At 26.7% G+C, this 27,813-nt stretch overlaps 1 protein-coding gene across 1 annotated transcript; it reads left to right on the top strand.

Moving 5' to 3' along the window:
• The first annotated feature begins 1,400 nt into the window (after positions 1 to 1,400).
• LOC100205931 (short/branched chain specific acyl-CoA dehydrogenase, mitochondrial) lies at positions 1,401 to 27,359 on the top strand. The gene is made up of 12 exons (XM_065807551.1): positions 1,401 to 1,609; positions 5,424 to 5,535; positions 5,858 to 5,958; positions 13,569 to 13,775; positions 17,382 to 17,573; positions 21,886 to 21,960; positions 22,207 to 22,257; positions 22,327 to 22,419; positions 25,703 to 25,792; positions 25,899 to 26,036; positions 26,716 to 26,815; positions 27,098 to 27,359. Exons 1-12 carry the CDS (start codon positions 1,580 to 1,582, stop codon positions 27,160 to 27,162), a joined length of 1,254 nt encoding a protein of 417 aa, XP_065663623.1. The 5' UTR covers positions 1,401 to 1,579; the 3' UTR covers positions 27,163 to 27,359.
• Positions 27,360 to 27,813: the final 454 nt, after the last annotated feature.

The following is a 27,813-nucleotide window of genomic DNA, read 5'->3' as shown; positions in this document are numbered from 1 at the left end:
ATGAAATTTTATATAAAGCAAGAAAGCAGCAGAAATGAAATATTATATAAAGCAAGAAGCATGTTAAATAAACATATTTTAACTCAACTATACCACTCATTCATTCATTGCCACATAAACTATGCGAATGCGGCTTTGGGTAGTGTTTATAAAAGTAAATTAGAACCTCTTCATCGCCAACAGAAACATGCGGCACGTCTTATTAATTTTAAAGACCATTTTTCACATGCTAAGCCTCTTTTTATCGAAATGAATATTATAAACATATTTCAACTAAATGTTTTTAATGTACTGTGTTTTATGTTTAAATGTAAAACTCGTACAGCTCCGGTTTCTTTTCACAATCTATATTCCTAAAAAGAAAAAAATAAATATAATTTAAGAAATGATAATTTCCTTTTTCAACCAGTTTTCAAAACCAATTTAGGCAAGTTTTGTATTTCTTTTTCGAGGGGAGTTTTTATGGAACAATATAGTTTTGAAACATTTTGATTTTTCTCACGACTGGAACTTTTTCGCATTTAAAAGAAAATTAAAAAATATCATTCTCTCTATTGAAAACATACTTACGTTTTTAAATTTTGTTGTTTTGATTTAATCATAATGTTTTTACGAATTCTTATATAAAAAATATTTGTTTGACTATATACTTGTATATTTAAATTTTGTTTTATTAATTTTATTTTTGTGTATCATGTTAATTCATTTTATACATTTTATACCTATCAAGTCTTGTATTTTAAGTATTTATATAAAACGTTAATTTTTACTTCCAACTTTCGTTTTATAAACTTTATTTGACAGCCTTATTTATTTTATACACATTGTAAAATTGTTTTAACACGTAACGATTGTAAGCGGTTCTTGATGACAAGATCATCTGATCATCTGTCTCCGCGTTCTTATTTTACATGCAACAAAATTTGTAATTTTTTATTTATATGCATATAATCATTTATTTTATTGTAATAGTTATTGTGAAGAAATAAAAGAACAGAAAAAAAAAAAAAAAAGAAAGATTTTAATAGCACGAGGTAAAACTTAAAAACGGCACTTCTATTCCTGGATACTACATGTTTTCTCTGTAAAGATTTTAACATACCATTAAAAGAAATAAATGAAAATAGCAGAGATGAGATGAGTAGCTAATTTTATTGAAATTTTCAATACGATTAAGATTTTAAAAAATCATTAAAGACTTAAAATTTTCATAATTTACTAAAAAACTTATTACTTCTTTTAATTACAAGGCCGACGACGCTGATGATTGATGGTATAGATAACATTTTTTAAAAATCGGTGTTGGTGCATACTTCAAAACCGTGTCGTCGGCCCTGTATTATATAGTTTTTTTTCAATTAAATCAATTTTATAAATATGCCGGGAAAAACATCATCCACACTACATCATCCGGTTTAGTTCCAACAAAACCCGGAAAACTTGTTAGGTTTGACATTACTGTTGCCCAAGTTAGATTTTTCGTTTTAAAAACAAAAGGAATAGCTATTTATTGTTGGTGCTATAGTTTTTATATTAAGTTACGACATTTTACCAATATTTTAACAATAACACAAAAGTGATGCAAAATTATTTGCTCTCAATTTCAAAGGTAATTTTATATTTATAATAATACATAAATTTAAAAGAAACTAGCGGACTAATATGTTTTATAAAGTAGTTCTAAAATTTTTGTATTCATTATGTACTTATTTTTTGTCTTGCTTAATTTACTTACTTTTTGTCATTGGCATAATTACTTGCTGTCATAAAAATTATTAAAACTTATTTTTCAATAAAAATTAAACTTCTTACATTATTTAAATAATTTTGGATCATTGTTTAAAAAAAAATCAGAAAATCTAATCTATCCGATGTCATCAGTGATGGCTATTTTAAAACATACTTAAAAAGTTTTGAAATAATAAATTATTATTAAATATTTAAATGTATAGTTATAATTTTACAAAGTACGTATACACGTGTTTACGTTATACAAAGTAAATTATGACAGAACAAACCACAAGAAAAACTATTACATCCTTGCATACATTTTTCCAACTATTTTTTTCTACAGTTCTCTAGGTTATAAATATAAAGAGTTTATAGTAACCAGTTAATAATTATATATGTTGGTCTTGTTTTAAACTTGTTTAGTTAAATATAGACCTTAAAAAGATAAAAATTAAAAAAAAATTCCCAGTTAATTTAATATTCCCAGTTATTTTAATGATTAAATTATAATATTTTTAAAATTAAAATAACACTTAATCATCAAATTTTGTAATATCAAAACTTTTTAAATTGAATTCAATAGGTTTTTTTAATTTATTTTTTTAAAACTAGTTGTTGATAAGTAAAGTTTTTTAACAATGTTTATTCAAAGTTTTATTTTAAAAGGAATAAAAAGATTTTAAATATTTAACTTGTTTCAAATTTTTAAAGGGCATATAATAGGAACAACTTCAAAAAACTAAAAAAAGGGTCGTTTTTATTCTAAAAAAAGTTATTAAACAAATGTTTTTTTAAAATTTGGTAAATTTTGTTGTTAATTATTTATCTATTAAATTATTAAAGCAATCAATAAAAATATTTCTTTCTCCTTCCTGAACTTCACAAGTATTTGCATAAAAAAAATAACTGTTTATTTTTGCAAAAGTAAATTTATGAGCTTCTCTTATGCTTTTCATTTTATCCACAAAATAAACTTATGTTAAAAATAAAATATGAATTATGATAAGTTATACAGTGCTGTACAAACTGTTATTTAGAGAAAATTTTGTATTAGATTTATTTATTTACTTTAATAAAAATGACATTTTATTTTATTTTGTTTTTACTTGTTTTGTTAATTTTTTGGCTTTCACCTTTTTTTTGTTAAAAAAAAACAAACAAAACTGCCAATCTAAGCAATCTTTTGTAATGTTTCTTCTCTTTCCTTTTTTTTTTTTTTTTACTTTTTTTACGCTTCACTTGTGCTTTTCATTTTATGCATTGTACAAAATTAACTTATGTTTAAATTAAAATTTAAGATAAATTATACAATGCTGCGCAATATTATTATAATGATTTATTAAGTTTGGTTTACTTTTATATTAGAATTACTCAAATTTATTTTAAACTAAGATAATAGAATCGATAAAAGTAACAATTGTTAAATCATAAAAATTACTTTTGAGATAAAATTTCTAAATGTTCAAAACAAGCATAAATTGACCATGACACAATGTTCAATTATTTATTTTTTGTACTATTTAAAAATGACAAATAGTATTTAAGTTTTTTTTTAACTATACAAAGCATTTTAAGTAATTTTTCATAATAAAATGTAAAAAAAAAATAATTGTAGTTTTTCCAAAAGTAAATTAAAAAAGAAGAGTTCAAGAAAACCAGAAACTCTTGCGCAAATGCCTATGAAATTCAGAAAAAAGAAAAAGTATTGTTTTTTGTAAAGCGTATTAAAAATAAGGACTCAGAAATATGGGTGCTAATTTGTCATACCTGCAAATAGCCTGCCAAATCAAGACTTTTTTAAAGAAGCTAATCATGTTTTGCATGTTGAATTTTCTTATCTGCTTTTCCTCTATATTTGGCATTATAATAGACAGCACCAGGATTTTGCTGATAATTGTACTTCATAAAGATTTCATCATCTTTAATAATTCAGAAATTTTTAAAAATAAAATTGTCATAAAACTTTTTTTTAGCAGGTTCTTGTACTTTTTTTTCTGAACGGTTAGGCACTTTTTGTGATTTGAAAGCTTGAAAAACATATTTTGAACTTTTATAACAGAACTATAAGAAAATCCTTATTTTTTTGCACCTTCCTATAGTGAGAGGCTTGGGTTATTCATAAAACTGTTAACCAGTTTTATATCTTGAAAAACCTTCTTTTCTCCATTACTAGATTTACGTTGGATCGAATTTGTTTGAGAAAATGTTAAATAACATGACTAACGGTATAGGGATGTATTCGCAACTTTTCTGCAACTGAATTGTAGCTTCTATTTAGATTTTCCATAACATTTGTGTAAAATATTCAGATTTTCCATAATATTTGTGCAAAATATTTTCTCTAAAATCTTCTTCTTTTTTTGTCATTTTTAAAACTTATTCTTATTACTTATTAAACTATTTATAAAAGTTAAATGAGAAAACTAAAATAATTTTTGAAATTGTCACATGTTGCTAACTAAATACGAACACAATTAGAAATATTTTAATACAACCTCTGAAAAAAATGATGTGTTTACTCTTTCACATTTATTTTGTGCACATGGTTTAGCACCTAGACATTGACTGGACTTGTAGCCACTGACCCAAAACCAAATAAGGTCCATTACAAGAAGCTTTTAACAATTCTTAAAGTCCTTTATAAACTGAGACACAAAGCAGTATCTACATTACCCCAAAAAAAACTCCTTCAAAACTACTTCATGTAGAATATAACAGGCTTGACTGGGTAAAACTTGAAAGTCAGGAAAAACAACTGCTTAGTACTGATCCAGAATTATACAAATCATATGTCTTGAACTCAAATTTGATGCTTGATGCTCGCTACAAAAATGCGCTTTATTTTATGCTTTAACAAGAAAATAACCCTAATTGCCAATAATATATTTTGACTTAGCAAGAGATTCAGCTGCTTGATTCTTCTTGGTTAACTAAGAAAGTCTTTCATCAATAAAGGTACAGTTCTAGAAGCAATACTACACATTCTAGTTTTCTCTTTCTGCACATCATATTTACAAACTCAAAAAGTTCAAAGTTGTTTCATTAAAGCAGTTCTACTTATTAAATACTTTAAGTCTTTCCTTGTTAAGTAAAATTCTTGAGGTAATTTGACCTACAACTTCAAGCTTATTAATAACATATTTATATCTAATAAAATTCATATCTAAAAGAAAATATTTATTGGCTGAGCCAATAACTCAGCCTTTCAACTGTTCGAATAATTTCGAACAGGTGAATGGCTAATAAGGCTAATAAGATCTTTGTCTCAGCTGCTTAGTGAGAGATAAATCATCCTGAAAAAAGTTTATAAAGAAGCAAAGAAAATATAAAATTGAGAGTATGTAAAAGTTATGTGTTTAAAGATTTGCATAAAATTAAACAGTGAAGAAACTAATAATAAATGTTTTTAAAGTTAAGTTATAATAATCTAATTACAAATGTTCATTTTTACTAGTTTTAAACTATTTCTAAATAAAGTTTAAAGTTTTTAAACTTTATTTAGACAAAGAAAGGTAATAGAAGTTTTTATAACAACAAAATGTTTTATAAGAAGTAAATAAGTTATTAGAATTTAAAATATTTTTTAAGAAATTTATTAGAAGTCAATAAAAGAATATAGATTTAAAATCATGTGCAATTGTTTGTGGGGAAAAAAAAAGGATTTTTAATTAATAAATGTTTATGTTTTCCAGCATGGAATGAAGAAAAGTTTGTTTAAACACCTAATTCAATGTTTGCGTCATGAATCAACGAGACCTCCACTTACAGTATTGTCTACAGAAGAAAGTATGTTTCAAGAATCTAGTAAGTAGACTTTTCAGTCTAAAAAGTTTTTTAAATATACTTGTATATGTGGTATTGGTGTAGTGGTAGAGCGCTTGCCTCATAAGCAAGAAGTTCTGAGTTTGATCCCCACCATTGCCGTGGTAGTACCACACTCAACTTGCTTCTCCACGCAACCACCTTGTTTGTTAAGGTTTGTGTTTTGGTGTTGCAGAGTTGAGAGAGGGTTGTAACCACAACTAAAGTAACCTCCTCAACTGTAGTGACCTTCATGGCCTTGGGGAGGTGAGTTAAAATTAAAAAAAAAAAACTTGTTATTTGTACTATAGTTTTGTTTTTTTAGCTCGAAAATTTGCTTTAGAGAAAGTAAAACCCTTAGTTAAAGAAATGGATGAAAAGTCAGCTTTGGATTCTAATATTATTAAAGGTTTATTTGAACAAGGGGTATGATTCCTAAATTTATTTTAAAGGTCTGTACAAGTTATTTTTCATTTTGGTTAATGGCATTTTAAAAAAAAATGGTACAGTAAATGCTATAGCAAAGGTTTATAAATCATTTGTAAATCATTATCATGAAGCCTTGATGTGTTCTACTTAATGTTTTGTATATCAGAAAACAATTTACAGTAATATATCAGTAAATTAAAAAACAGTATTTAAGATCTCAAGTTCTAATCTTTTGAATTTGCCGCCCTAATTCATTATTAACCCTTAAAAAAATGCCAGAGAAAAACAATTGGCTTAAATGAATGAAATTTTCATACTCATAGTGTTGATTGAAAAGTTTCTGTAACAGTAGTTAATGAATTTTATACTTTTATATTAAAATATCAGCTATTTAAAATGGTCTATTTATAAAGTAAGGTGTTATATTCATACAATCATACAAATGGAAAAAAAAAACGAAAGCGAAAGTATAAAAATTCCTCTTTTAAAATCTCAATAAAAATTCCTCTTTTAATCTCAATAAAATAACAGTCACTCTAATTAAAGAAAAAATCATTCAAAAAAAATTTAAACTTATATTAAATTCTGTTATTTATAATTATTATATTTATTTATTTATAATTAAATTCTTCCACTGCTGACTACTTATATATATATATATATATATATATATATATATATATATATATATATATATATATATATATATATATATATATATATATATATATATATATATATATATAAAGAAAATATTAAAATTAAAGAATATTAAGATTAAATATAATAATGTATCAATTTTTTAAATTTAGAATAAAATGTTTGAAAATTCAAAACTTTATAGAAACTTAAATTTTTAAATTTCATTGTTTGAAAGTAGCACTCTTCTGGCTTTGATTTGAGCAAATTTAAGTCTAATATTTAACGAGTTTTTTTGCTCTCAATAGGAATAATCAAAGGTCTGCTCGGTTTTTCTTGATGTTTGATCATAAATAGTTTTTGATCAAATTTAGTTTGGAAATAGATTATTCACCTTGACAGACAGCTACTGGAACTGTTAGCAAAATTCTCAATGCTATATAAGTATTTGGGAATATTTCTTCACGACCAGGTGTGAATAAAAATGTTAGAAGATTGAGTGGGATTTTTCATTAGTTTTTCATGACAATAAACAAAGTTCAGTCATCAATTCTTCACTCATGTCTGAAATATTTGGAAATTCAAATAAGAACTGAAATGGAGACATGGTTGTTCAAAGGTTTTTTAAAATGCTCTTTCATAGATTTAATGGTACGACTAAAAATTATATGTAAGAATTTTTTGATTTTTGATCTAGAATCAAAAACAGGAAGTTGGTTTGCTTCAACTTTGTCAAAAACTTTTTTTTCTTTCTAACTCTTTCAGTTGACAGATCGGTAAATTTTAATGTTAATCACAAAGTTGCAGCCAAAATTTGTGCTATACTCACCAAATTTAGTTTGATTGTCAGGGGATTCCAAAAATGCCATATAGGATTTTAATACTTCAATGGAAATTTTGACATTGAAGATTTAAAATCCGTTTTTTAAAAGGATTTCCTTCTTAGAAGCATAAGGCACTAACTGAATAGTTTCTTTTTGAATATTTTTAATTTAATAATGCGTTTTGTTTGTTTTGGAAACAAAATAATGTTTTGGAAACATAATATTCCATAATTTGGTCAATTTCTGCCTTAAGTTTAACTATTGATAGAAAATTTCCATTGTTTTCTTCATGGTGATGATTCTCTAAATGCCATATTTTGTGGTGCCATCATAATGATTATGGATATTATCCGTTTTAGAACATTATCCCATTGATCAAATTTATTTAAAAAATACTTCTCTGTTAAACAATCAACAGTTTATGAACTTCTAAGTCTTATTTTTAACTCAATTTTTTTTTAACTGGATCTGCCAGATTTCAATATGATCAGTACTAATTTCATGCCTTGTTAAGTTTTGTGATAAATGCCTCAAGTCAGCAGATCCTATTTTTGCTAGGGAGATATCTGTATTGTTGAATAGATTACAATAGAAACAAAATATTTTCTTAAATTTTTTCAAGTAAATTAGCCATGATCTAGGATGATTGTTCAAAATTCTTTAAAAATAAGAAAAGAAGTGCTAAAAGAACAATTCTTGCAATTTCTTGCTGTTTAATTGACAGTTTACAGAACCTTTCATAACTATATCTTGAATATTATGGTTTGCGAGAGGCCAATTAGAAATTTCTTCTCATGTACAAAAAGAAAGCAAGCTAGTTACATTCACAGAAAGAGTGTTTTGAAGTTGGCTTACTGTCGATGGCTCTTCTGTTTTGCTCTATTTTCTGTTTTGGCTCAATTTTTTACCTTTTATCTCAACTTTATGTTCTTTGATTTCATTTGAATTGATTTCATATGGCAAAGTATTTATCTCAGAATCATTGCTGAAACTATAAGGTGTTCCTGAACTCAAAAAAATATCTAGTTTAGCCCGGTTTTTATCATGTCCATGCATTTTTATTAACCATTTTAGATGATACTGAAAAACGGACAATTTTAAGCAAAAAAGATTTAAGGAATTTTCTATATCGACACTTTTACAAGAAAGTTGTTTGCAAAAATATTGAAATATCGTTGTAATTTTAAACATATAAATATTGGTTAAATATTATTAGAAAGAAGTAATTTTTTTGGCAATTATTTCTTGACTGTTGATCTTAAAATTTGCCGCCCCAAGAAATTTGCTGTCTGTGTGCATTACACTCTTTGCACACTCCACCAGGCGGCACTAATTCTAATAATAACAATCACTGAGAATTGGAGTATTCTGGTTTTTAGCAAGAAGTTTAGTTTTATTATGTTAGAGTTTTTAAGCTCAATTGTTTTAATTATCTATTAAGTATATCTCCTTATTGTTCTCATTGGTTTTGTTGATTTTTCCTATTTTATTGATTCTGAATGGCAAAATAAGGATTACGTTACTTAAAATATAAATTAAAGTTTAAAAAATAAATTAAAGATAAATTAAATTAAATTAAAATTATGTTTGAAGTTTGAAAGTTTTTGATAAATTAATGTTTTAACATTTTTATAGAAATAAGTAAAGAAATAAGATGAAAGTGAACCTCTATGAAAACACCCAAAGAAACATTTTATGCCATTCTTTTGCATATATCTATTAGTTATAAAAATTATAAAAATGAAAAATATTTGTTGGGAAAACTTTGAGAAATGGCCCTTAAAACTCTCAAAATTAAAAAAACAAAATAAAAACAGGATAAAACTAATTTTCTTGTCTGGAATATTGAATGTAAAAAAATATGTCATTTTTATTTTAATTTTATATATTTTCAGATTTTTATTTCCTGTAATTTATTGTTAAAGGTCCGAGTCTCAATAACAATTAAACAGTTAAATATATAAAGTATTATTAACTTAGTAAATATAACTAAAAAATCAAACATAATTTCTGAGCTAATTACAATGCCTCCAAAATCTCACAAAGAAAACTGTGCACAAGTTTGTGCAATTTGCTTTTGCACTAGGGGGAAAAAAGGCAAATAGAAAAGTTACTAATACACAAGAGGCTGAACTGAAAGCTCATTTGGTGTCAAGCTATTCACTGCAAGATCCAAGGTTTCCATCTGGGCTTTGTATTGACTGCAGATTGGACTTTAACCAAAATAAAAATTGGATGTTCTACAGTCAATCTAACAATATCAAAGAACTATATCCAGAGCTGAAAATATAGCAAGATGTTTATATATAAAATTGTAACTTTTAAATTTTAATATTTACCTAATTAATTTTTATAGAAAACCTACACTTAAAAAATTAATACCTCTTAAGGATTTGTGTAAAAGGGGTAATTATTTAGTGGACTTTTTCTAACTTTTATTGTTTTAATGCAGTTAAATATAAGGAGTAGCTGGAGGAGTTGAAGTAGGTTGAGGAATAGGAGGAGGTAGAGGAGTATATGTTGTTTATTTTGTGAAGGAATTTCAATGTAATGTTACAATTAGTTGTAAAAGTAACATTTAAAATTGTGCGTCAATTAAATTACAAAAAAGTAAATAGCATTCTGGGAATAATGTCAAAGTTAACAACTATCTATAAATTTAATCACAAATGTCCTCCCTAATTTCTGTAGACAAATGTTAAGTTTTTCTATAAAAATAAACTACTATTTAACATTTATCTGTTTTTATCAGGTCTAAAGATAGGTGGAAAGATGTAAGTGCAGAATTTGTAAAATGGCTTCTTGAATGGTCTTCAGTGGAAATTATTTGTCAACAACCAGAAGAATAAATCTAACAATTCAAGGTTGTTTTTCACATGTATCTGCTCACACTGCTTTGCCAGTATCTACAGAGGGTCAAACCACTCAAAAGGTAAAAACTAAGATTGGAAAAATTAGCCAACATTACAAACCTAATTGATCTCAAACTGGCTGAACAGATCAGCTATAAAACTATAAAATCAAAGAAAGGGTTAGGCAATTCAGTTATCTCCATTACGTCTCCTAATGGTGGAAAACCTTTGATGCTATTGTCGAATGAGAACAACAAAACAATAGTTGAAGGATTTCTGACTACAGAGAATGTCTCTATAATACAACAAGAAGCTAAGCTGACTGATCATTAAGTTATTTCAGTTCTGAAAAACTTGAGACTTAAATGGGGATGAAAATGTATTGTTCCTTGCATAATGGAGGCTAAGAAGGATCATAAAGGTATCTTTGGAAAGTTATTTGCTCAGCAATCAACTACATTTCAAGACTCTAATTGAGCAGCCATGGCGCAGTGGTTAGAGTTCTGGCTCAGAATCCAGTGTGTCTGTAGATCCTGATTATAAAGATGTTTTTAAAAATCGAAGGAGGTCTTTTAAGTCTTTACAGTAAGAGAATACTCACACATTCAGCAGTTCATCAACATAACAGTAAAGGGACTTACTCTTGGAGGTTTGGGGGTGATACTTAATAAAAGACATTTCTTCACCTAGATATATGGACAACTACTCTAAGGCTATCCTAAACTTTAATGCTAATAATATTTAATTATATAGTCTGCATTTCTATGTTTTTTAAATTGTTACAACTAATTAAGTTGAACTTAATTGTAATCTATGTTGTGCATTACTTTAAAAAAAAAGATTTTATAGCTTCTTTTTTTATTTGCGGTTTTTTTTTAAATTTTCCCAACAAATGTTTTTTATTTTTATAATTTTTATAACTAATATATATATATATATATATATATATATATATATATATATATATATATATATATATATATATATATATATATATTTATATATATGTATATATATATATATATATATATATATATATTATGCGGTAGTGGTGTAGTGGTAAAGCGCTCGCTTCATAAACGAGAGGTTCCGAGTTCGATCCCCACCATGTCCCTGGTAGTACCGCGCTCAACTTGTTTCTCCGCGCAGTGGCCTTGTTCTTTTAAGGTTCGTGTTTCGGAGTTGAGAGAGGGTTATAACCACTATTAACTAGCCTCCTCATCTGTAGTGGCTTCTCGGCCTTGAGGAGGTGAATAACAAAAAAAATATATATATATGTAAAAGAATGACATAATACTATTTTTTGGGTGTTTTCATAGAGGTTCAGTTTTATCCAGGCACACCATATACATGGATTTAAAATGTATTTTTATAGTGTATATTTACATACAGTGTTTTTTAATGTTTTCACTTACCATTTTCCTAACAACATTAACCTGCTAATATTTGAAGATACTATTTAAAAAAAGCACACAAAAAATAATGAGGCCATATATTCTGTTGTTATCTGGCTGGTAAATAAAACTTTACTAAAAAAAAAAAAATGTAGTTGTAAAACAAATTATCAAAACCACCTTAGACAGTTGTATTTCAAAGTTGATGGAGATACATTAACTCATTTAAAATCAGTTTAATACCTTGGAGTTTAATGAAAATCTTTTTTTAAACCTTATCATACTTAAAAACTAAGTAGATCAATTGAAATATTAGGTTAGACACTTTGTAAACTTTGACACTTACAAGCTCTTGTCATGCCATATTTAGTTCCCACCTTTGATATGCATGCGGTATTTAGGGCCCAATTAAAATACAAACCTTAATCAATCTAAATTCCCTTCAGAACAAAGCCCTAAGAACTATACACTTTCAAAACTACCAAATTAAAAATGTTTCTTTGTTATACAAACTATTTCAGACTTTAAAGCTAAGTGATGACGTCACTCTGTTAAATTAGGTCTTGATAAGGGATTATTTACATGGCAGAATTTCCAAAACTTTTTATAATTTTTTTCCTTAAACTAGTCACAAACATTTTCATTTCCTTAAATCTTCGAGCTCCGTTAAACATCTGTACTTATGCATGGAACAATCTCCCTCATTGTAAACATCTGTACTTATGCATGGAACAATCTCCCTCATTGGGCTAAAACAGAAAACTTAAACTCTTAATCTTTATTTTTAAGTAAATTAAAAACTATTTTAAAAACCATTCTTAAATCATATTAATTTGCAGATTGAGGATGCAAAAAAAAGTGATATTTGGAAATTCTTTGAAAAGCTAAATAAATTTAAAGCCAATTGTAAAATATGCTTCAAATTATACAAGATAAACTGTGACAGTACTTAGGCAATTACAAGGCATCAAAACCAAACATAAAGCATCTTGGAAAGAACTTTTGCTTAAAACTAGAGATTTATTCAAGATACGATTTTAGAAAAAAAGTTTTTTAAATCTAAAATTTACTATTTTAGATTAAAAAAAGGGACAAAAACAATAAGAATTGATGATTGTTTAATCAAAAATCAGAAATATGGCTCAAACAAACCAATACAATTATAGTTTGACTTGAATTTTATAAAGTTTGTTTGCATGCTTGATTTACCTTATGAAATTTTAGATAATCAAAGAGCTCTGGAATATATAGCCAAAATAAACAACAAATTTACTGTCAAGTCTGTATAAACATTTAGATGTTTTTCCAGTAATTTACAAACAAAAAGGTAAAGGAGAAATTGCAAAAAGAATTTGCATCTTTTCCACAATTTAAACAGTATTTTAAATACAGTTAATTCCGGTAAGTTGAACACTGGTTAACTTGAATTTTTGTTATCTCAAACTATTTTCTATAGTCTGTTGAAAGCAATAACAATTGTTTTACTTTGCTTAAGTTGAACATTCGTTTAGTCAAACCGTTTTCCTTGGTCCCTTGGTGTTCAAGTTAACAGGAATTTACTGTACATATGTTGTCCATTGAACCAAGTGTTAATAATTCAAATTCTGGAAAAACTGATAGTCTTTTGAAACTACACTTGAACACCTATTGGTATTTTGATAGGGCTTGATTACAAAATAGTCCTATCACAATTTACCAGTTAGTTACACTTTTTTAAAATCAAAATCAACTTCCATCACAATTTACCAGAAGATTACATTTAAAAATTAAAATCAACATTCATCACAATTTACAAGATAGTTACAATTTTATTTAGTTAAAGAAATTAAATTAACTCAAAAGGTTTTTTTAAATGTTTTTTAAAAATCTTTTTATACTGTAAGAAATATTTTTTTTAGTTCATGGGAATGGAAATTCCAGAAAAGTATGGTGGTAGTGGTTCTTCTTTTATGTCTATGATTACTGTCATTGAAGAGTTAGCTCGAGTCGATCCATCTGTCAGTATTATATGTGATGTACAAAACACACTAGTAAATGCTCTGCTTATACAATTAGCAAATGAAGATCAAAAAAAAGAATATCTACCAAAACTAGCCACTTCAATGGTACTTGTCGAATCATGATTTTTTTTAACAACTTATAATGAATTTTATTATTATTAGTTTTATTATTTCTATATATACTTAATTAAGAAAAAAGTTTTTGACTACAAAGTAAAAGATTTACTAAAATTTTTATTTTATATTGATCGTTTAAAGCACCAAAGACACATTCCATATTTGACATTTTGGCCATAAATATTATTAAAAATAAATAATGAATGACATTAAAAATGAACAAAGATTACAATTTTACTGATCTTCTAAAATAATTTATATTTAGTTAATTGAGGATCTCAAACTTTGAAAATCTGTCTGTAATGTTTGAAAAATGTTAAAGAAAGTGAAATGCTATGTTTGTGGAGTATGTAAAATAGATTATGATCTAAGAACTAAAAAAGAAGAGTTTCCAATAAATCAAACGCTAGTTGAATTATTTAATATCTAATATAACTTGTATTTATATCTAATAAAACAAATGCAAGTTGAATAAATATTTATTTAATTTGATTTTAGTTTTATTTATTTTAGTGATAATTAAAAAAAGTTAACTGAAAAATTTAATTGTTCTTTAAAGTCTTGTTTATAAAAAATCTTGTTTATAAAAATGTTAATAAAAGCAATCCAAATAAAAATAAAATCGTGTTTTAAAAGATTTTAAAAGACATCATAAAAAGTACATACTTTTTAAATAAATGAAAATTAATTTATATTTACAAATAAAATTTAAATAATCTATACAATATATAGTTTTAACTTTACATAATTCACTAAATGTTATGTAATTTACTAATAAAATTTATTATAATAAACTTTATTAAAATTTATTATAATAAACTTTAAAAAACTTATAATTTAAAAAAAAGATTAAAAAATATTTTTTCTTATGTAAAAAATCAACATGAATAAATGTTATATTAGCAAGAAGCTCTTTGCTTATAAGCTTTTTGCTACTATAAAAACATGTGATTAGATTAAAGTTAGCTCTTTTAGCACATATATGAAATGTTCTCAAAACATGAAAAGCTATTTTGTTGTTGCAACAAAGTATTGTAAAGTGGTCAGATATAGCATGCAATTGCATGCCATTCTCAAGCCTCAGTGAGAAAATCCTGGAAAAGCAATAGGGTAACTTTTTCTTATGAAAAAGCTTGTCAATTTTATAAACTTTTAACTATTGAAGGTTAAAATTTTTCTTCAAAAAATATGAGTTTTACAAATGAATTTTAGATGCATTCATATTGGTTGAGTTTTTGAAAAATGCTAATATTGACCCTCCCTTTACAAATATTTGGCTCTCCAACCTTAATTTCAAGTTAAATGTTAAATAATAATTTTATTACAGTTTGCATTACAGATTTAAAACATAAACAACATACCTCTGCTTGCCGTATACTAAGGAAGTATACTTAGTATACCGCAAGAAATCTTATTAATACATTGTATGAACTTTTTTAACAACTGCAGTAGTTAAAAAACATTTCACAAATTGTTTAGTGTTGCTCAGATCATTTCAAAGTGTCAAAAAGTAAAAAATCACAAAGATGACAGAACCTTAATCTGCCTAATTTGTTTTTCAAAAGGATCAGGAATGACAGAAGTTAAAAAAGGAAGTGTGATATTAAAAGAGAGGTTTATGTCAAACTTAGAAGTGTCACTGAAAGTGCATGCTCTTATCAAGCATATATGTTAATTTCTTTCACTTATGTCAAATTTCAATTCAAATAAACGATTATGTTTCCAGTCTGAATAGGCCTCTGAATCTGTTTATTATGATTTTAAACAGGTTTGGGAGAGTAGAGGCAAGTCTCCAGTAGTCTTAAAAATTATCAGCAAAGTCTGCTTAAAGCCACTTACAACTTTTGACATTTAACCTTTAGATATAAATAAAAATTTTAGTTTTATTTTAAAATTAAATATATATTTTAATTTGAATGTGTATTTTTGGAAACTGTTATTGATTGTAAATGTAAATAAATATGTGTAAACATTTATTTGTGTCGTTTAAAGCATTCTCTTACTGAAAAAAATTGAATAATTACCAAAAGACATATTTCACGTTTTTTGTTAATCAAGATAGGTAACCTCCAGATATGTATGTTCATAATATTACAAAATACTTTAAAATTTTTTTACAGTAACCAGAGTTTAGGAATAATATTTTCATTATGAATTTTGATCTAGTTTAAGATTCAAAAAATGCATTATTTCCTTCATTATTTGAGACAGAGGGACCCTAAATATTTAGGGTTAAGTTGTTACCAGGCTCTAATCACCATAGTTTTTTGTCAAACATTCTTGTTTGACATCACTATCAATACTACAGAATTTAAAGTTTGCATAATCTCTGGAAGTTACCTATCTTGTACACCAAAAATATACGACCTGTCTTTTTTTTTTGAAAAACAAATATCAACAGAATATTTTCAAAAATTAGATTATAATTGTGTGATATTGCGGTTTTGTAAATGCAAACTGTTTCTGGTGGACATTTTTTTGTAATAAATTATTTGCGCTACAGTGTTTCAAATAAAAAACTTAGTATTGTGTAAAGAAACCACATTGTCAAATAACTTAGAAAACTGTCGCTCATTCTGTAAAATATCAGTTCAATTGCTTTTATTCAGTTTTAGTTTTAAAACTCACTGTTGGTTGGAGAAGTTGTTTTTAAACATTGACTGAAATTCTGGAGTTTTTAGAGAATTTTAGAACTTAAAACTCTATTTCAATTATATCAAGTTGAATTTGTGTTTTTGAGAAGAATTTAATTTCCTGTCACACAGCATAAATAAATTTAGTCTTCACTTCGCGACTGGAGTAAAATTTATTTGTTTTTTTTATTATTGTCAGCAACATGAATTACAAAAGTATCGCACAATATTGCTTTTTTGGTTGTTTTTTTTTTACTTGTCTAACTTGTTAACAATGCGGTAGTGGTGTAGTGGTAGAGTGCACGCTTCATAAGCAAAAGGTTCTGAGTTTGATCCCTACCACATCCCTGGTAGTACCTCGCTCAACTTGTTTCTCTGCGCAGCAGCCTTGTTCCTCAAGGTTCGTGTTTCAGTTATAGAGTTGAGAGAGAATTATAACCACAATTAAGTTTCCTCCTCGTCTGTAGCGGCCTTCTTGACCTTGGGGAGGTGAATTAACATTTTAAAAAAAAGAACTTTATAGAGCAAACTTAAAGACAAATTTTATTTTTATTAACTTGTTTTTATTGAAGTCAAGATTTATGTCAGGATTTAGGTTTTTTTCACTTATAATTAATTTGTTAGTTAAGAAATAATTTATCTGAACTGTTAAGAAATAGTTTTATGAAAGAAAATTTAGTTTTAAATTGCAAATTCTGCTTAAATCTACTATCATTATATTACATAAAATGGTAATTAGTTTCCGCAATACAGCTATTGACATACTAAACTTTTTGGTTAATAAATAATGTGTTTTTTTTAATAATATTTGTTCAAAAAGTTGTTTGGTCAGAGACTATAGTTTTGCCAAATGTTGTCACTGTTCTATTACTGATAAAAAAGTAATATTAGTAGCTATGTAACACATATAGACAACTATATGTATTAATATATAATAAATATAGTTATTATTATTTTTTAGGTTGGTTGTTTTAACTTATCTGAGGCTGGATCTGGTAGTGATGCATTTGCAATGAAAGCAACAGCAAAGCAAGTTGGAGATGACTACATTATAAATGCAAACAAACTTTGGATCTCAAATGCGGAGCATGCTGGTTTATTTTTAGTTTTTGCTAATGCTAAACCAGACCTATTAAATACAAATCCAAATAAAGTAATTATACTTTTGTTCTTCTCAATTAAAAAAAGTAAAAAGTTTTAAAAACTTAATAAATTTTAATAATTGTGATATAATGTAATTAAAAATGCATAAAAGTGCAGGCGGTGAGATCTGTTGCAAGGACATGCCCCTGACGAGTGGCGTTAGTGCAGGTCTCGGGCTCTCCGAAACGTCATTGGTGATCGCAATGCATTCCATTATCCACTACTTAGTTCTAATTGGTTATCATGGCACCAACATTTTTTACCTCTTACACTCATGTATTGTAGCGCTTTGTGAGCTTTATATTATGAATTTGTTACATTATACTTTTATCTCACACAGGTGATTATCAGTTTTTAGTTTATCTAGAGTTTAGACCATAAATAGTACCAAATTTATTAGCCTATTTTTTCTTTATAGATTGCCTGTACTATCATTTTTTATCATTTTACTTAATATTTTGTTATCTACTTATTTTATTTTATTGTTTTTGTATGGTGCCATAATTTTAGCTATGGTTGCTGTTAATAAACCAGCGGATCTATATTGACTTGTTTACTCATAGACCATTGTTTTATCATTTGTTTAATATGACTAGAGCATGAGTTATTGTTCACATTATCCCTGAGTCCTAAAATTTCATTCCTCCTACAAAATAGTCTTTACATTCATTTATGATTCTCACCCAATCTCCCAGGTTTATGTAACTGAACGGCTCCGTTGGTCACTGACTATGTGCTCGGATCTAAAATCTCACTCCATAGCACATCATTCCACACCAGCACAGGGCAGTAGCTTTTTTGGCTAAGAGCGATGGCTTGTGGCCTATGGTGGCTAATGTGTGCATTTGATCAATTGAAATCCATTCTGTAGGTCTTACATCTGGCTCTGATGTACTAGCCCATAAGCGCAAGGAGTGAGTGTGTTTAGCTTTCTATTCACCCAATTTGAAAGTGAACGAAAACATAATGAGACCATAGGAGACGACCAAATGGTACATACTAATGCACTACACCATCACACCTGTAGACATCAACAGTCTCTAAAATCAGTATATTAAATATTTGTTCTTTGTTGCATATGTTCTACACTCAGAGTGACTAGAGCGTTAGTTGTTTCTCCCTATGCCCCTTATCGTCTATTTTTCGTTTTTCTACTTCAAGTCTTGCCACACATTTTATATTTTCTTATGATTTTTATTTTTTATTCAATGACACTATCTACAATCTGTTTTTATTTTCACATCTCCCAGGTCTATGTAACTGGGCAGCTCTGTTGGTCACTTTTTGCAATCTTTGTGTCGCATAAACAGTTAAAAATGTTAACTAAATAAATTTTAATAATTGTGATAGCATTTAATGTAATTAAAAATTAGCAAAAATAAATCAACAACTAAATCTATTTACATTATAACAAATGTGAGCATCCATTACAGGTAGCACCGGTTACCGGAATACTGGTATTACCAGACTTATTTCTGATACCAAAAGTACAGTATTTGGTTTGCTCTAGAGTATTCTAGTATTGAATATATATAAGAAAATATTTGGAACTTTTTTCTAATTTTCTTTAAAAAGTCTAATAATTTTTTAATTAATAAAATTAAATGAAAATTAAATCAGACTTTTCATAATTAACAAATGATGGAGTATATCTAGTGTTTAAAAAGACAACATCTCAATAACTTACTCATGCAAAAACTTCATGCCTGCATATTTTTTGCTGCAATTTACCAACATTATATTAATTTAATATTCAGAAATGTCTCAAAATGTATACAAAAAGTTTAGTGCATGAGAGTTAACAAAAATTCAGTGTGTTTTTATTTTCTGCGTGATAAAGTTTTCCAGAACCATCTTGCTGTTACTTGCTTTTTTTCTTAGACTGACTGGCCTTAATGAGCTACACTTTAGTGTATTTGTCACTTCAGCTTAAATAAGAATATTGCTAGAAGACTTCACAAAATGTAATAGACAAACATGGAAACACAATAAAAGACTTTCATATTCAATTTCACTTGTCAAATTGCAAAGGTTTTGATTTAGTTTGACAATAATGAATGGAGGTTTTTTAAAAATTGCAAATATTTAAATGTAAACGTTCCCATTGAGGATAAATTTTGGAGTCTTGGATTAGCTAGGTTGTTGGTTAACTTCTTGCTGAAAAATGCATTAAGTTCGAAAAGTGTTGGTACAGTTTATGCTAAATTATGATGAAGGCATGTGCTTTATTTATGATGGAGCTACCATAATGCAGAAAGTGAGATGTTTAAGCAATTGTCAAAAATTCAAAAATACACAAGACAAATTTGGCAAAACCTTTTCACTAATACTTGGCTCAACAGACAGTTTTCTTCTAACTTGCTGCACTATTTGCACAAGGGGCATCAATGATACAAGAATTTAGATCTAGTGAGGTCACTTTAGCAAATCAGCCATTGTACATGTCATAGTTTGGCTGAATGAGTTACTCAATCAGCTAGCAATGAAGCAATTGAATCAGAGAGTAGGTTTTAGTGAAGTAACAACAGCATCACCAAATTCCAATCATCTCTTGAGGATGACATTCTCAATGCTTTTTGTTTCTCTCTAATTTTGCAAAGGAGATAAAAAGTGCAAAATGAAAGTCTGTAATTTTGATATAAAATAGAAAAGTGTATTGAAAAGGTTTGCATAGGTTTTATAGTGTAGTTAGTCAAGTCCCAAGTCAATTCAGGTGTATGGTTTTCATGATCACCCTGCTACTGGTAACATGTAATGCAATCACCCTGCTACTGGTAACATGGTAGCAAAGGCTGGAAGGAGTTTGAGTCCTTTCATCAGTACTATTTAATATCGGTCATGCCTTTAGTAATATATATATATATATATATATATATATATATATATATATATATATATATATATATATATATATATATATATATATATATATATTTATATATATATATAATTTATTTTTTGTATGTGTCTTTTATATAGTTGGAGGTGCCTTAGTTACTGTTGAGCTAACACCTGTGATCTACTTTATATGTATGTTTTTGTTCTGTCTGAGCCTCTGGTACGATGTTCACTCACCTGTAAGTTGCTTTATGTATGTTTGTTTTCTGTTTGAACGCGTTTGTTTTCTGGCGCGGTGTTTATTCACCCGTAAGTTGCTTTATTTATGTTTGTGTTCTGTCTCTTTATGTTTATATGTATGTTTGTGTTTTGTCTGAACCTCTGGTGCAGTGTTTACTCACTCGTTAGTAACTTTATGAATGTATGTTTCTGTTCTGCTGAACCACTGATGCCTTGTTTACTCACCCATAAGTTACTTTATATTTCTGTTCTGTTTAAATGTTCAAATTTGTTTTGATGCAGTGTGAGCTCATTAACTAACTAATTACTCCAACTATAAAACCTATGCTCACCTTAATCTCTAGTATTTTGTTAGGTGTAATATTTTTCCTAATGCATTTCCAAAATATTATGCCTAATTTTTAAAGGTGCTGTTTGCAGGAAGTAGCTCCTTTTAATTATTCCAGGTCAGGTTCAGGATCATCTTGATCACCCTGCTACTTGTATTATGTAACCCAGTACTACTTTGCATATGCACGCCCTACTGCCTTGTAGCATGTGCTTTTTTAGGCAAAGGCTAGGAGAAACTAACTCTGACTTCAATTCTTTGGAACTCTCTCCCATCTTCATTCTTTCCTGACTCATACAACCTTCAACTTTTCAAGTCTTCTGCCAATTGTTTTATTGCTATATAACTCAATTCTTTTTTTCTAGTAAATCCCAACTAAATAGTGGTTGCTTGCAACCTTGTTGGGTGTGAATTAAAATTAAAAAAAAAATTTGTATTGGTATTATATTGGTATTGAAATTTTTTAGTTATAAAATGTTAGTGTTGAAAATTAATGCCAGTATTGGATGCACTAAATGTTACTATTTTCATATAGTAAATTTGTTAATATAGTTCTACATAAGTTTCACATACTGGTTATCAAACCACTACCATAAAACTTAAGATGGTAATCAAAACTGGTGCATAATAACTCAAAAAAATTTTTTTTTTCATTATTCTTTTATTTTATTTTTTTACTAAAAAAGCAGTATGCTATAAAGATAAGCAAAACTAGTAAGAAATAGCTGATGTATATATGTTATATATATATATATATATATATATATATATATATATATATATATATATATATATATATATATATATATATATATATATACAAATTTTTATAGATTATTTATTATTAAATAAAAAAGTATAGTTTTATAATTATATAAATATTTGTAAGATAAGTATAGCGACAAGTTTTTTTTAGGCGTATAAAGGAATTACTTGCTTTTTGGTACCTAAAGACACTAAGGGTCTAGTTGTTGGTAAAAAGGAAGACAAAGTAATTATTTCATTATTAAATTAAAGATGTTTATTTAAAATAGTGTTTTTCACATAAATTTTTTTTGCATACTCTTTTAAAATTTAAATTTTCAGTTATCTTTTCTGCTTCATCCTATTGGCTTTTATATTTATCAGATATTGATTAAAAAGAAAAATAAATTTAAGTAGATAAAAAAACTCTTGTATACACAAATTTTATCTAAAAAAAATACTTATGTATTTGAGTAATTTTTTTTTTCTCCAGCTTGGTATAAGAGCTTCTAGCACATGTCCAGTTGATTATACAGATGTTAGGGTAAGTTTCATATAGATTATAACAAAATAAAATGATTGAAATGTTGCTTATATTAATAAATTTCTTTAGGTTCCTAAAAGTAGCATTCTAGGTGAGCTTGGGTTGGGTTACAAATATGCTATTGAATGCTTAAATATTGGTAGAATTGGCATCGGAGCTCAGGTAGAAGTTTTTTCTGAAACTCTCTTTGTTATGTTCATAATATAAAGAATGGAAAAGCATTAAAGAATGGAATTAAATAATCAATGTAAAACTAAACAATAAAATGTATAGCAAGGAAAATTATGTTGTTTTGTAAAAACATCAGTTTAAATAAAAATTTATGTAACAATTAAGAAAAGATTGATTTTATAACTTTTTTTTTTAGGAGAACCAATTTTTTTTAAGCTCTTTTCTTATTTAAAATAGGAGTGTTTCTGTCATATTGCAACAAGTGAATCACTCACAAAAATTTACAATTACCACTAAAGTTACATTTAGAAACCACATAACATACCTTGTAACACAAGATGTTTATATTTTTCCTTAAAATGAAAAAACTGTGATTTCGCTATTTAATTCAATTTAAGTTTGCACCTATTAACTACTAAATATACTATTTGCTATATAATACATTTCATCAGCAACCAATGGAAAAGAAGGGAAGCAGAATTTGATTTGAAGGTTATATGAACAAAGTTAGATTAATAGCTCAATTAAAACTATTATTCTTTTCTCATTTTTCTTTCAAATTTAATAAAAATGAAGCACACTTAATTTTTCCCCTAAATATAATACACTATACCCAACCATACAGCGTTATATTCTGATCTAGAGTTTAAGGATAATAAAATAACTTAACTATCAAAAAAATTTCAGCTTCATGGGTGCGAAGGTTCTGCAGCCGATATCTGCCATAAATTCCTCCAAGATGTGATCTAACAATAGTGCCAAATATTACCGAATGAAATAATAAATTTTTACAACAATTTATTCTTGGTTTGGGTAAATTTAAAGACTTAATATAACAAGTGTGTGCTTTTTAATTATTAGTATTATAGTTTGTTATAATAATATGCATTATAAAATAGGAGATGTTGAGAAAGTCAAAACAATAAATATTTATGCATCATAATTATTTTTACAATTAAACTTTCTTCTTGTCATTCCACTTTTTTGTTTTCTTAATGCTAAACCATGCCTATTCTGTAAAGAATAAAAAATAAGAATAAAAAGAATAAAACTATTCTGTAAAGAATAAAAAATAAGAATAAAAAGAATAAAACTATTCTGTAAAGAATTTTTTTGAAATTTCAAAAACTAGCTTTACAGCATGCTCAACAGACTGTGTAATGGAAATTCCCATCCAAGCAAACTAGGATCTGGTTTGCATTAAATCATGTTGCAATGTTCCTGACAAGATAAGCTCTTAATAGCAGTAGGCTCTTAGATTAGTTGATAATCAGAAACTGGCTTTTTCCATGTATCACACTCGATATTCAAATTTTAATGCCTCTTACGCCACAATAGATTTTATCAACTGGGGCAGCTAGAACAATTGTCTTAATATTATAATATAAGCCTAACTAGTCTAGTTTGCTCATGTTTCGAATCATCTATAAAAAAGGATAAAAGAAAGTTTTCTGGGAGAAGACAATAAGCATTTCTTAAAACAGCAGGTAGTATAATGCTTAGATTCATTAAAAGTTTTTATTCTTTTCAATGTTGTGTGTAAAATTCTTGACCCTTCAGTTAAGTTTTTAGATTTCTTAATTTTGAACCACATAGGACCATACTCTGTCTGTATGTACTTTACTATTTCTTTAAAAACTGGAGTCGGTTGTTCTGTTGTTGAATACAAAACTAAAATTTATATCGCTAAAGTCAACCATCTGGCATTATTAACTGGACCAACTTTATAATTAGCATACATTGGATTTATAACACCTAAATTATTTATTTAAATTTTACTTACCTGAACTTTTACTACACACAAATGCGAGCAATAACCTTTAATCAGAACTTAAGTCATTGATCACTCTTTGTTCTGGAACAACTAAACAAGTCAAAACAGGTTCAAATTTGGCAATTAATTTATTGTGATGATCTTGTGCAGCAGCTTTTTCTATTTCACCATAAAATGTTGTTGGAGTGTTTGTACTACCTTCGAAATGTTCTGTAATATGGTACAAAGGTATCTTGTTGCTGAATAGTGCACAACCAATTTTATGAATTGTTCTGCCAAGTTTTCGTTCAAGACTGGCACAAAGTCTAGTTTTGTAGCCAGTGTTGACATTTTTATTATCCAAAACAATTTCTAACAAAGACTCAACACTGTTGCAAAGTGTTAACACTTCATAAGCAGACAGTGCTAAACTGTCTCCTGTACCATTTAAAATGTCTCTGTGTTTAAGATATTTTCCTTTCATTACTCCTGATTCTGCTGTAAAACTTAGATAATGAATCTTTTCAATTGATTTTTTTTTAATACTGATTTATACTGCGATAAACTAAACTACCTTTATCATCTTTACTATTGCAGCCAATATAAGTTAAATTTGTGCGCAATGTGCATGCCATTTTACTTTCCAGCTGAAGTCTTTAAATTATACATGCAATCTACAGAACTTTTGTTTTTTACTTAATCCTAAAAAATATTTTTGAAAAAACTAAAAATAAAATTTTTGGTTTTTAGATTTATTAGTGCAATTTTTTTTTGACAATTGTCAGGATAATTTTTAAATATGTATAGCTTTTATATTTTTTTATGGCGCTTTCTTAAATAATTATTTTGTTTACATATATTCTAGATGTTTATTGTTTTTTTTAGACTATGTGAACTTTCTTCTTCTTTATCGCTACAACTTTTGTTTCTCCTATCCAAACAATAATTAGTTTCAATAAATAACATTTTTTATTTTTATTATTTTTTTTATTTTATATTTTTTCATGACATTTTTACTTATTTATTTTTATTTATATCATTAGGGGTAATTGCTAATAAATTAACTAATCTAAATAAACAAAACTTTCAGTAAAAAAAACTTTTATGAGCAAAACAACAAAGAAAGTAAGGAAGGGTAATTACAAATTCAATAAATTTTAATTGCTCGAAGATTGTGCTAACTTTTTGTCACCAGGGGTTAAATAGCATTTAGTTCGAGCAATCTTTTATTTTTTTTTTCATTATTTTTAATTTTTTCTTCAAAATAAAGTAACCAAAAAAAAAATTGTCATTTTATTGTAGCATTTGTTAGAAAAGAAAAATAATTTCTAAAATAAATTTTCTTTTAATTTTTTTTATAGACTATATAAAAATGTTTAATCGATTTACATTTGTGTAAAGTCTATGATTCAGAGATTTATTTAGTTGTATTTGATTTATAGTTAAGCAATTGTAAAATTTTCATCACTCTTAGCTATGTTCCTAAAATATTGAAGACCAAAATCATTCTTTATTACTTAGATGATTGGATTGGCACAAGGAGCAATGGATATAGCAGTTCCTTATACAAAAGAGAGACAACAATTCAACAAAAAAATATTTGATTTTCAAGTAAACTTTTTTAATACTTATTATTTATTGTTATTATTATTATTTTTTTAAATATAAAATAATGTTTAAAATTTTTTTTCAAATTTTATGTAGATAATTTCTTTAGGGCTTGCAACACCAAATATCTGATGTTGCTACAAAACTAGAGGCTGCAAGACTACTTGTTTACAATGCTGCGCGTTTGAAAGAAGCAAATAAGGACTTTGTTATGCAAGCAGCTATGGCTAAATACTATTCTTCTGAGGTATAAACAAAAATATTTTAATCAAGGTTTTTAAAAAAAAAAAAATTTCAACAAATAATAAGAAAAACTAAGAAAAGTGCTGGCACAAGAAATTTTGCGTCAATTGAAAACCTTCAAGTTACTAGTTCTAAATGTTTTTAAAAAATATGCTCTAAATGTTTATAAATGTTTTTAGAAAAAATGCATAGTGGTAAATAAGTTACCACTATGCTGGCACCACAGGTCCCACCCTATAATTAAATGTTGAATATTACATAATATAATCATATTTAATTTATGTTTAACAGTGTCAGCTTGAAGAAGTAGAGTTTACCCATACCTAAAGTAGCCTCCTCGACTGTAGTGGCCTTTTTGGCCTTTTATTAACAAGGTCGAATTGAGGTGAATTAACATTAAAAAAGAATACAAAAATTAATATATACTACACAACCTAATATATACTACACAGCTTGATATATACTACAAAACTTAGTATACATTACACAACTTAATATATACTACACACCGTAATATATACTACACAACTTAATATAAACTACACAACTTAATATATGCTACACACCGTAATATATACTACACAACTTAATATAAACTACACAACTTAATATATACTACACAACGCAGGTACAAACTGTAATATATTTATTATCCTTATTAAAATTATTTTGCATATATCAAGGTTGCGACTTTAGCTACAAGTAAATGCATTGAATGGATGGGTGGTGTTGGATTTTCTAAAGAGTATCCAATAGAAAAGTTTTATAGAGACTGTAAAATAGGTCAGTGTTTTTTATTACTACATTTGTTATATTTTTATGTAGTGGCTTTCTATTTATTATTAATATGATTAATTTGATGGGGCTTTTAAGTAGTGGATTTGTTTATATATATTTATTATTAGTATCATTAATTTGATGGGTTTTATGCATTTCATAATTCATTAATAAGTTGTTGTTGTTGTTTTTTTTAATAAAATTTTAAATTCAACGCAAAATGAATTTTATTAATACATAAATATTTAAACAGTTATGAAATTTAATAAATTTTTTGTTTTTATTTAGGTTGCATATACGAAGGAACTAGCAATATTCAGCTTAACACTATTGCTAAACTATTACCATATTAAGTACTATAGTTAACATGGAAGCTTGTAAAATATTTGTATCTATTAAATTATTTATTAATAATAGTAGAAGTATTGAATGAAATAAACTACAAATTCAAAATGTTTTGATAATGTTTTGTTTGTTAGTTTTGTAGTATTTTTTTTTTTTTAATTGTTTATATTGTAATCTTTTTTATAGTAAAGAACTTTTATTAGTTTTTTTTTATTAGTTTTTTTAAACAATATTAATAGAGAGGCTCTGTAAACTTAACAAATGGCTGTACAATTAATAGTTCTGGAAACTAAATAAATAGTAGTTATAGAGACTAAATATGTACTAATTCTGAAAACTGAACAACAGTACTATAACTATACAAACAGTTTTTTAGTTTTTGTACAAAAAATATAATAATATGTTAGAAATTTATTATAGAATATTTCATTTATAATATTTTTATTTTAATAAAAAAAAATTTTTTTTTAAATTATTTTGTTATTTTTTATTATTATTTTATTAACTTCTAAAAAACAATCTATTGCTTTTTAGTGATATTTTTATAAGTTATTTTTATTTAAAACTATTCAACTAATATTGAATATTATTATTTTAATTGCCTCAGTTGTTGGGTTGTAATATTTGATAAGCAGTTTATGAATTAGTGTTAAAATGTG

Source organism: Hydra vulgaris, chromosome 10, assembly GCF_038396675.1.
Source record: "Hydra vulgaris chromosome 10, alternate assembly HydraT2T_AEP".
NCBI lineage: Eukaryota > Metazoa > Cnidaria > Hydrozoa > Anthoathecata > Hydridae > Hydra > Hydra vulgaris.
The sequence above is the reverse complement of the archived record's forward strand: the minus strand, read 5'-3'. Positions and strand labels throughout refer to the sequence as shown.

What these genes read in the sequence shown, in the direction of transcription:
- LOC100205931 (XM_065807551.1), top strand. Translation starts at nt 1,580, where the DNA reads ATGCAAAATTATTTGCTCTCAATTTCAAAG. An exon ending in AAGGTTTATTTGAACAAGGG is followed by an intron (nt 5,959 to 13,568) that starts GTATGATTCCTA and finishes TATTTTTTTTAG; the next exon opens with TTCATGGGAATGGAAATTCC. An exon ending in GAATTGGCATCGGAGCTCAG is followed by an intron (nt 22,420 to 25,702) that starts GTAGAAGTTTTT and finishes TTTATTACTTAG; the next exon opens with ATGATTGGATTGGCACAAGG.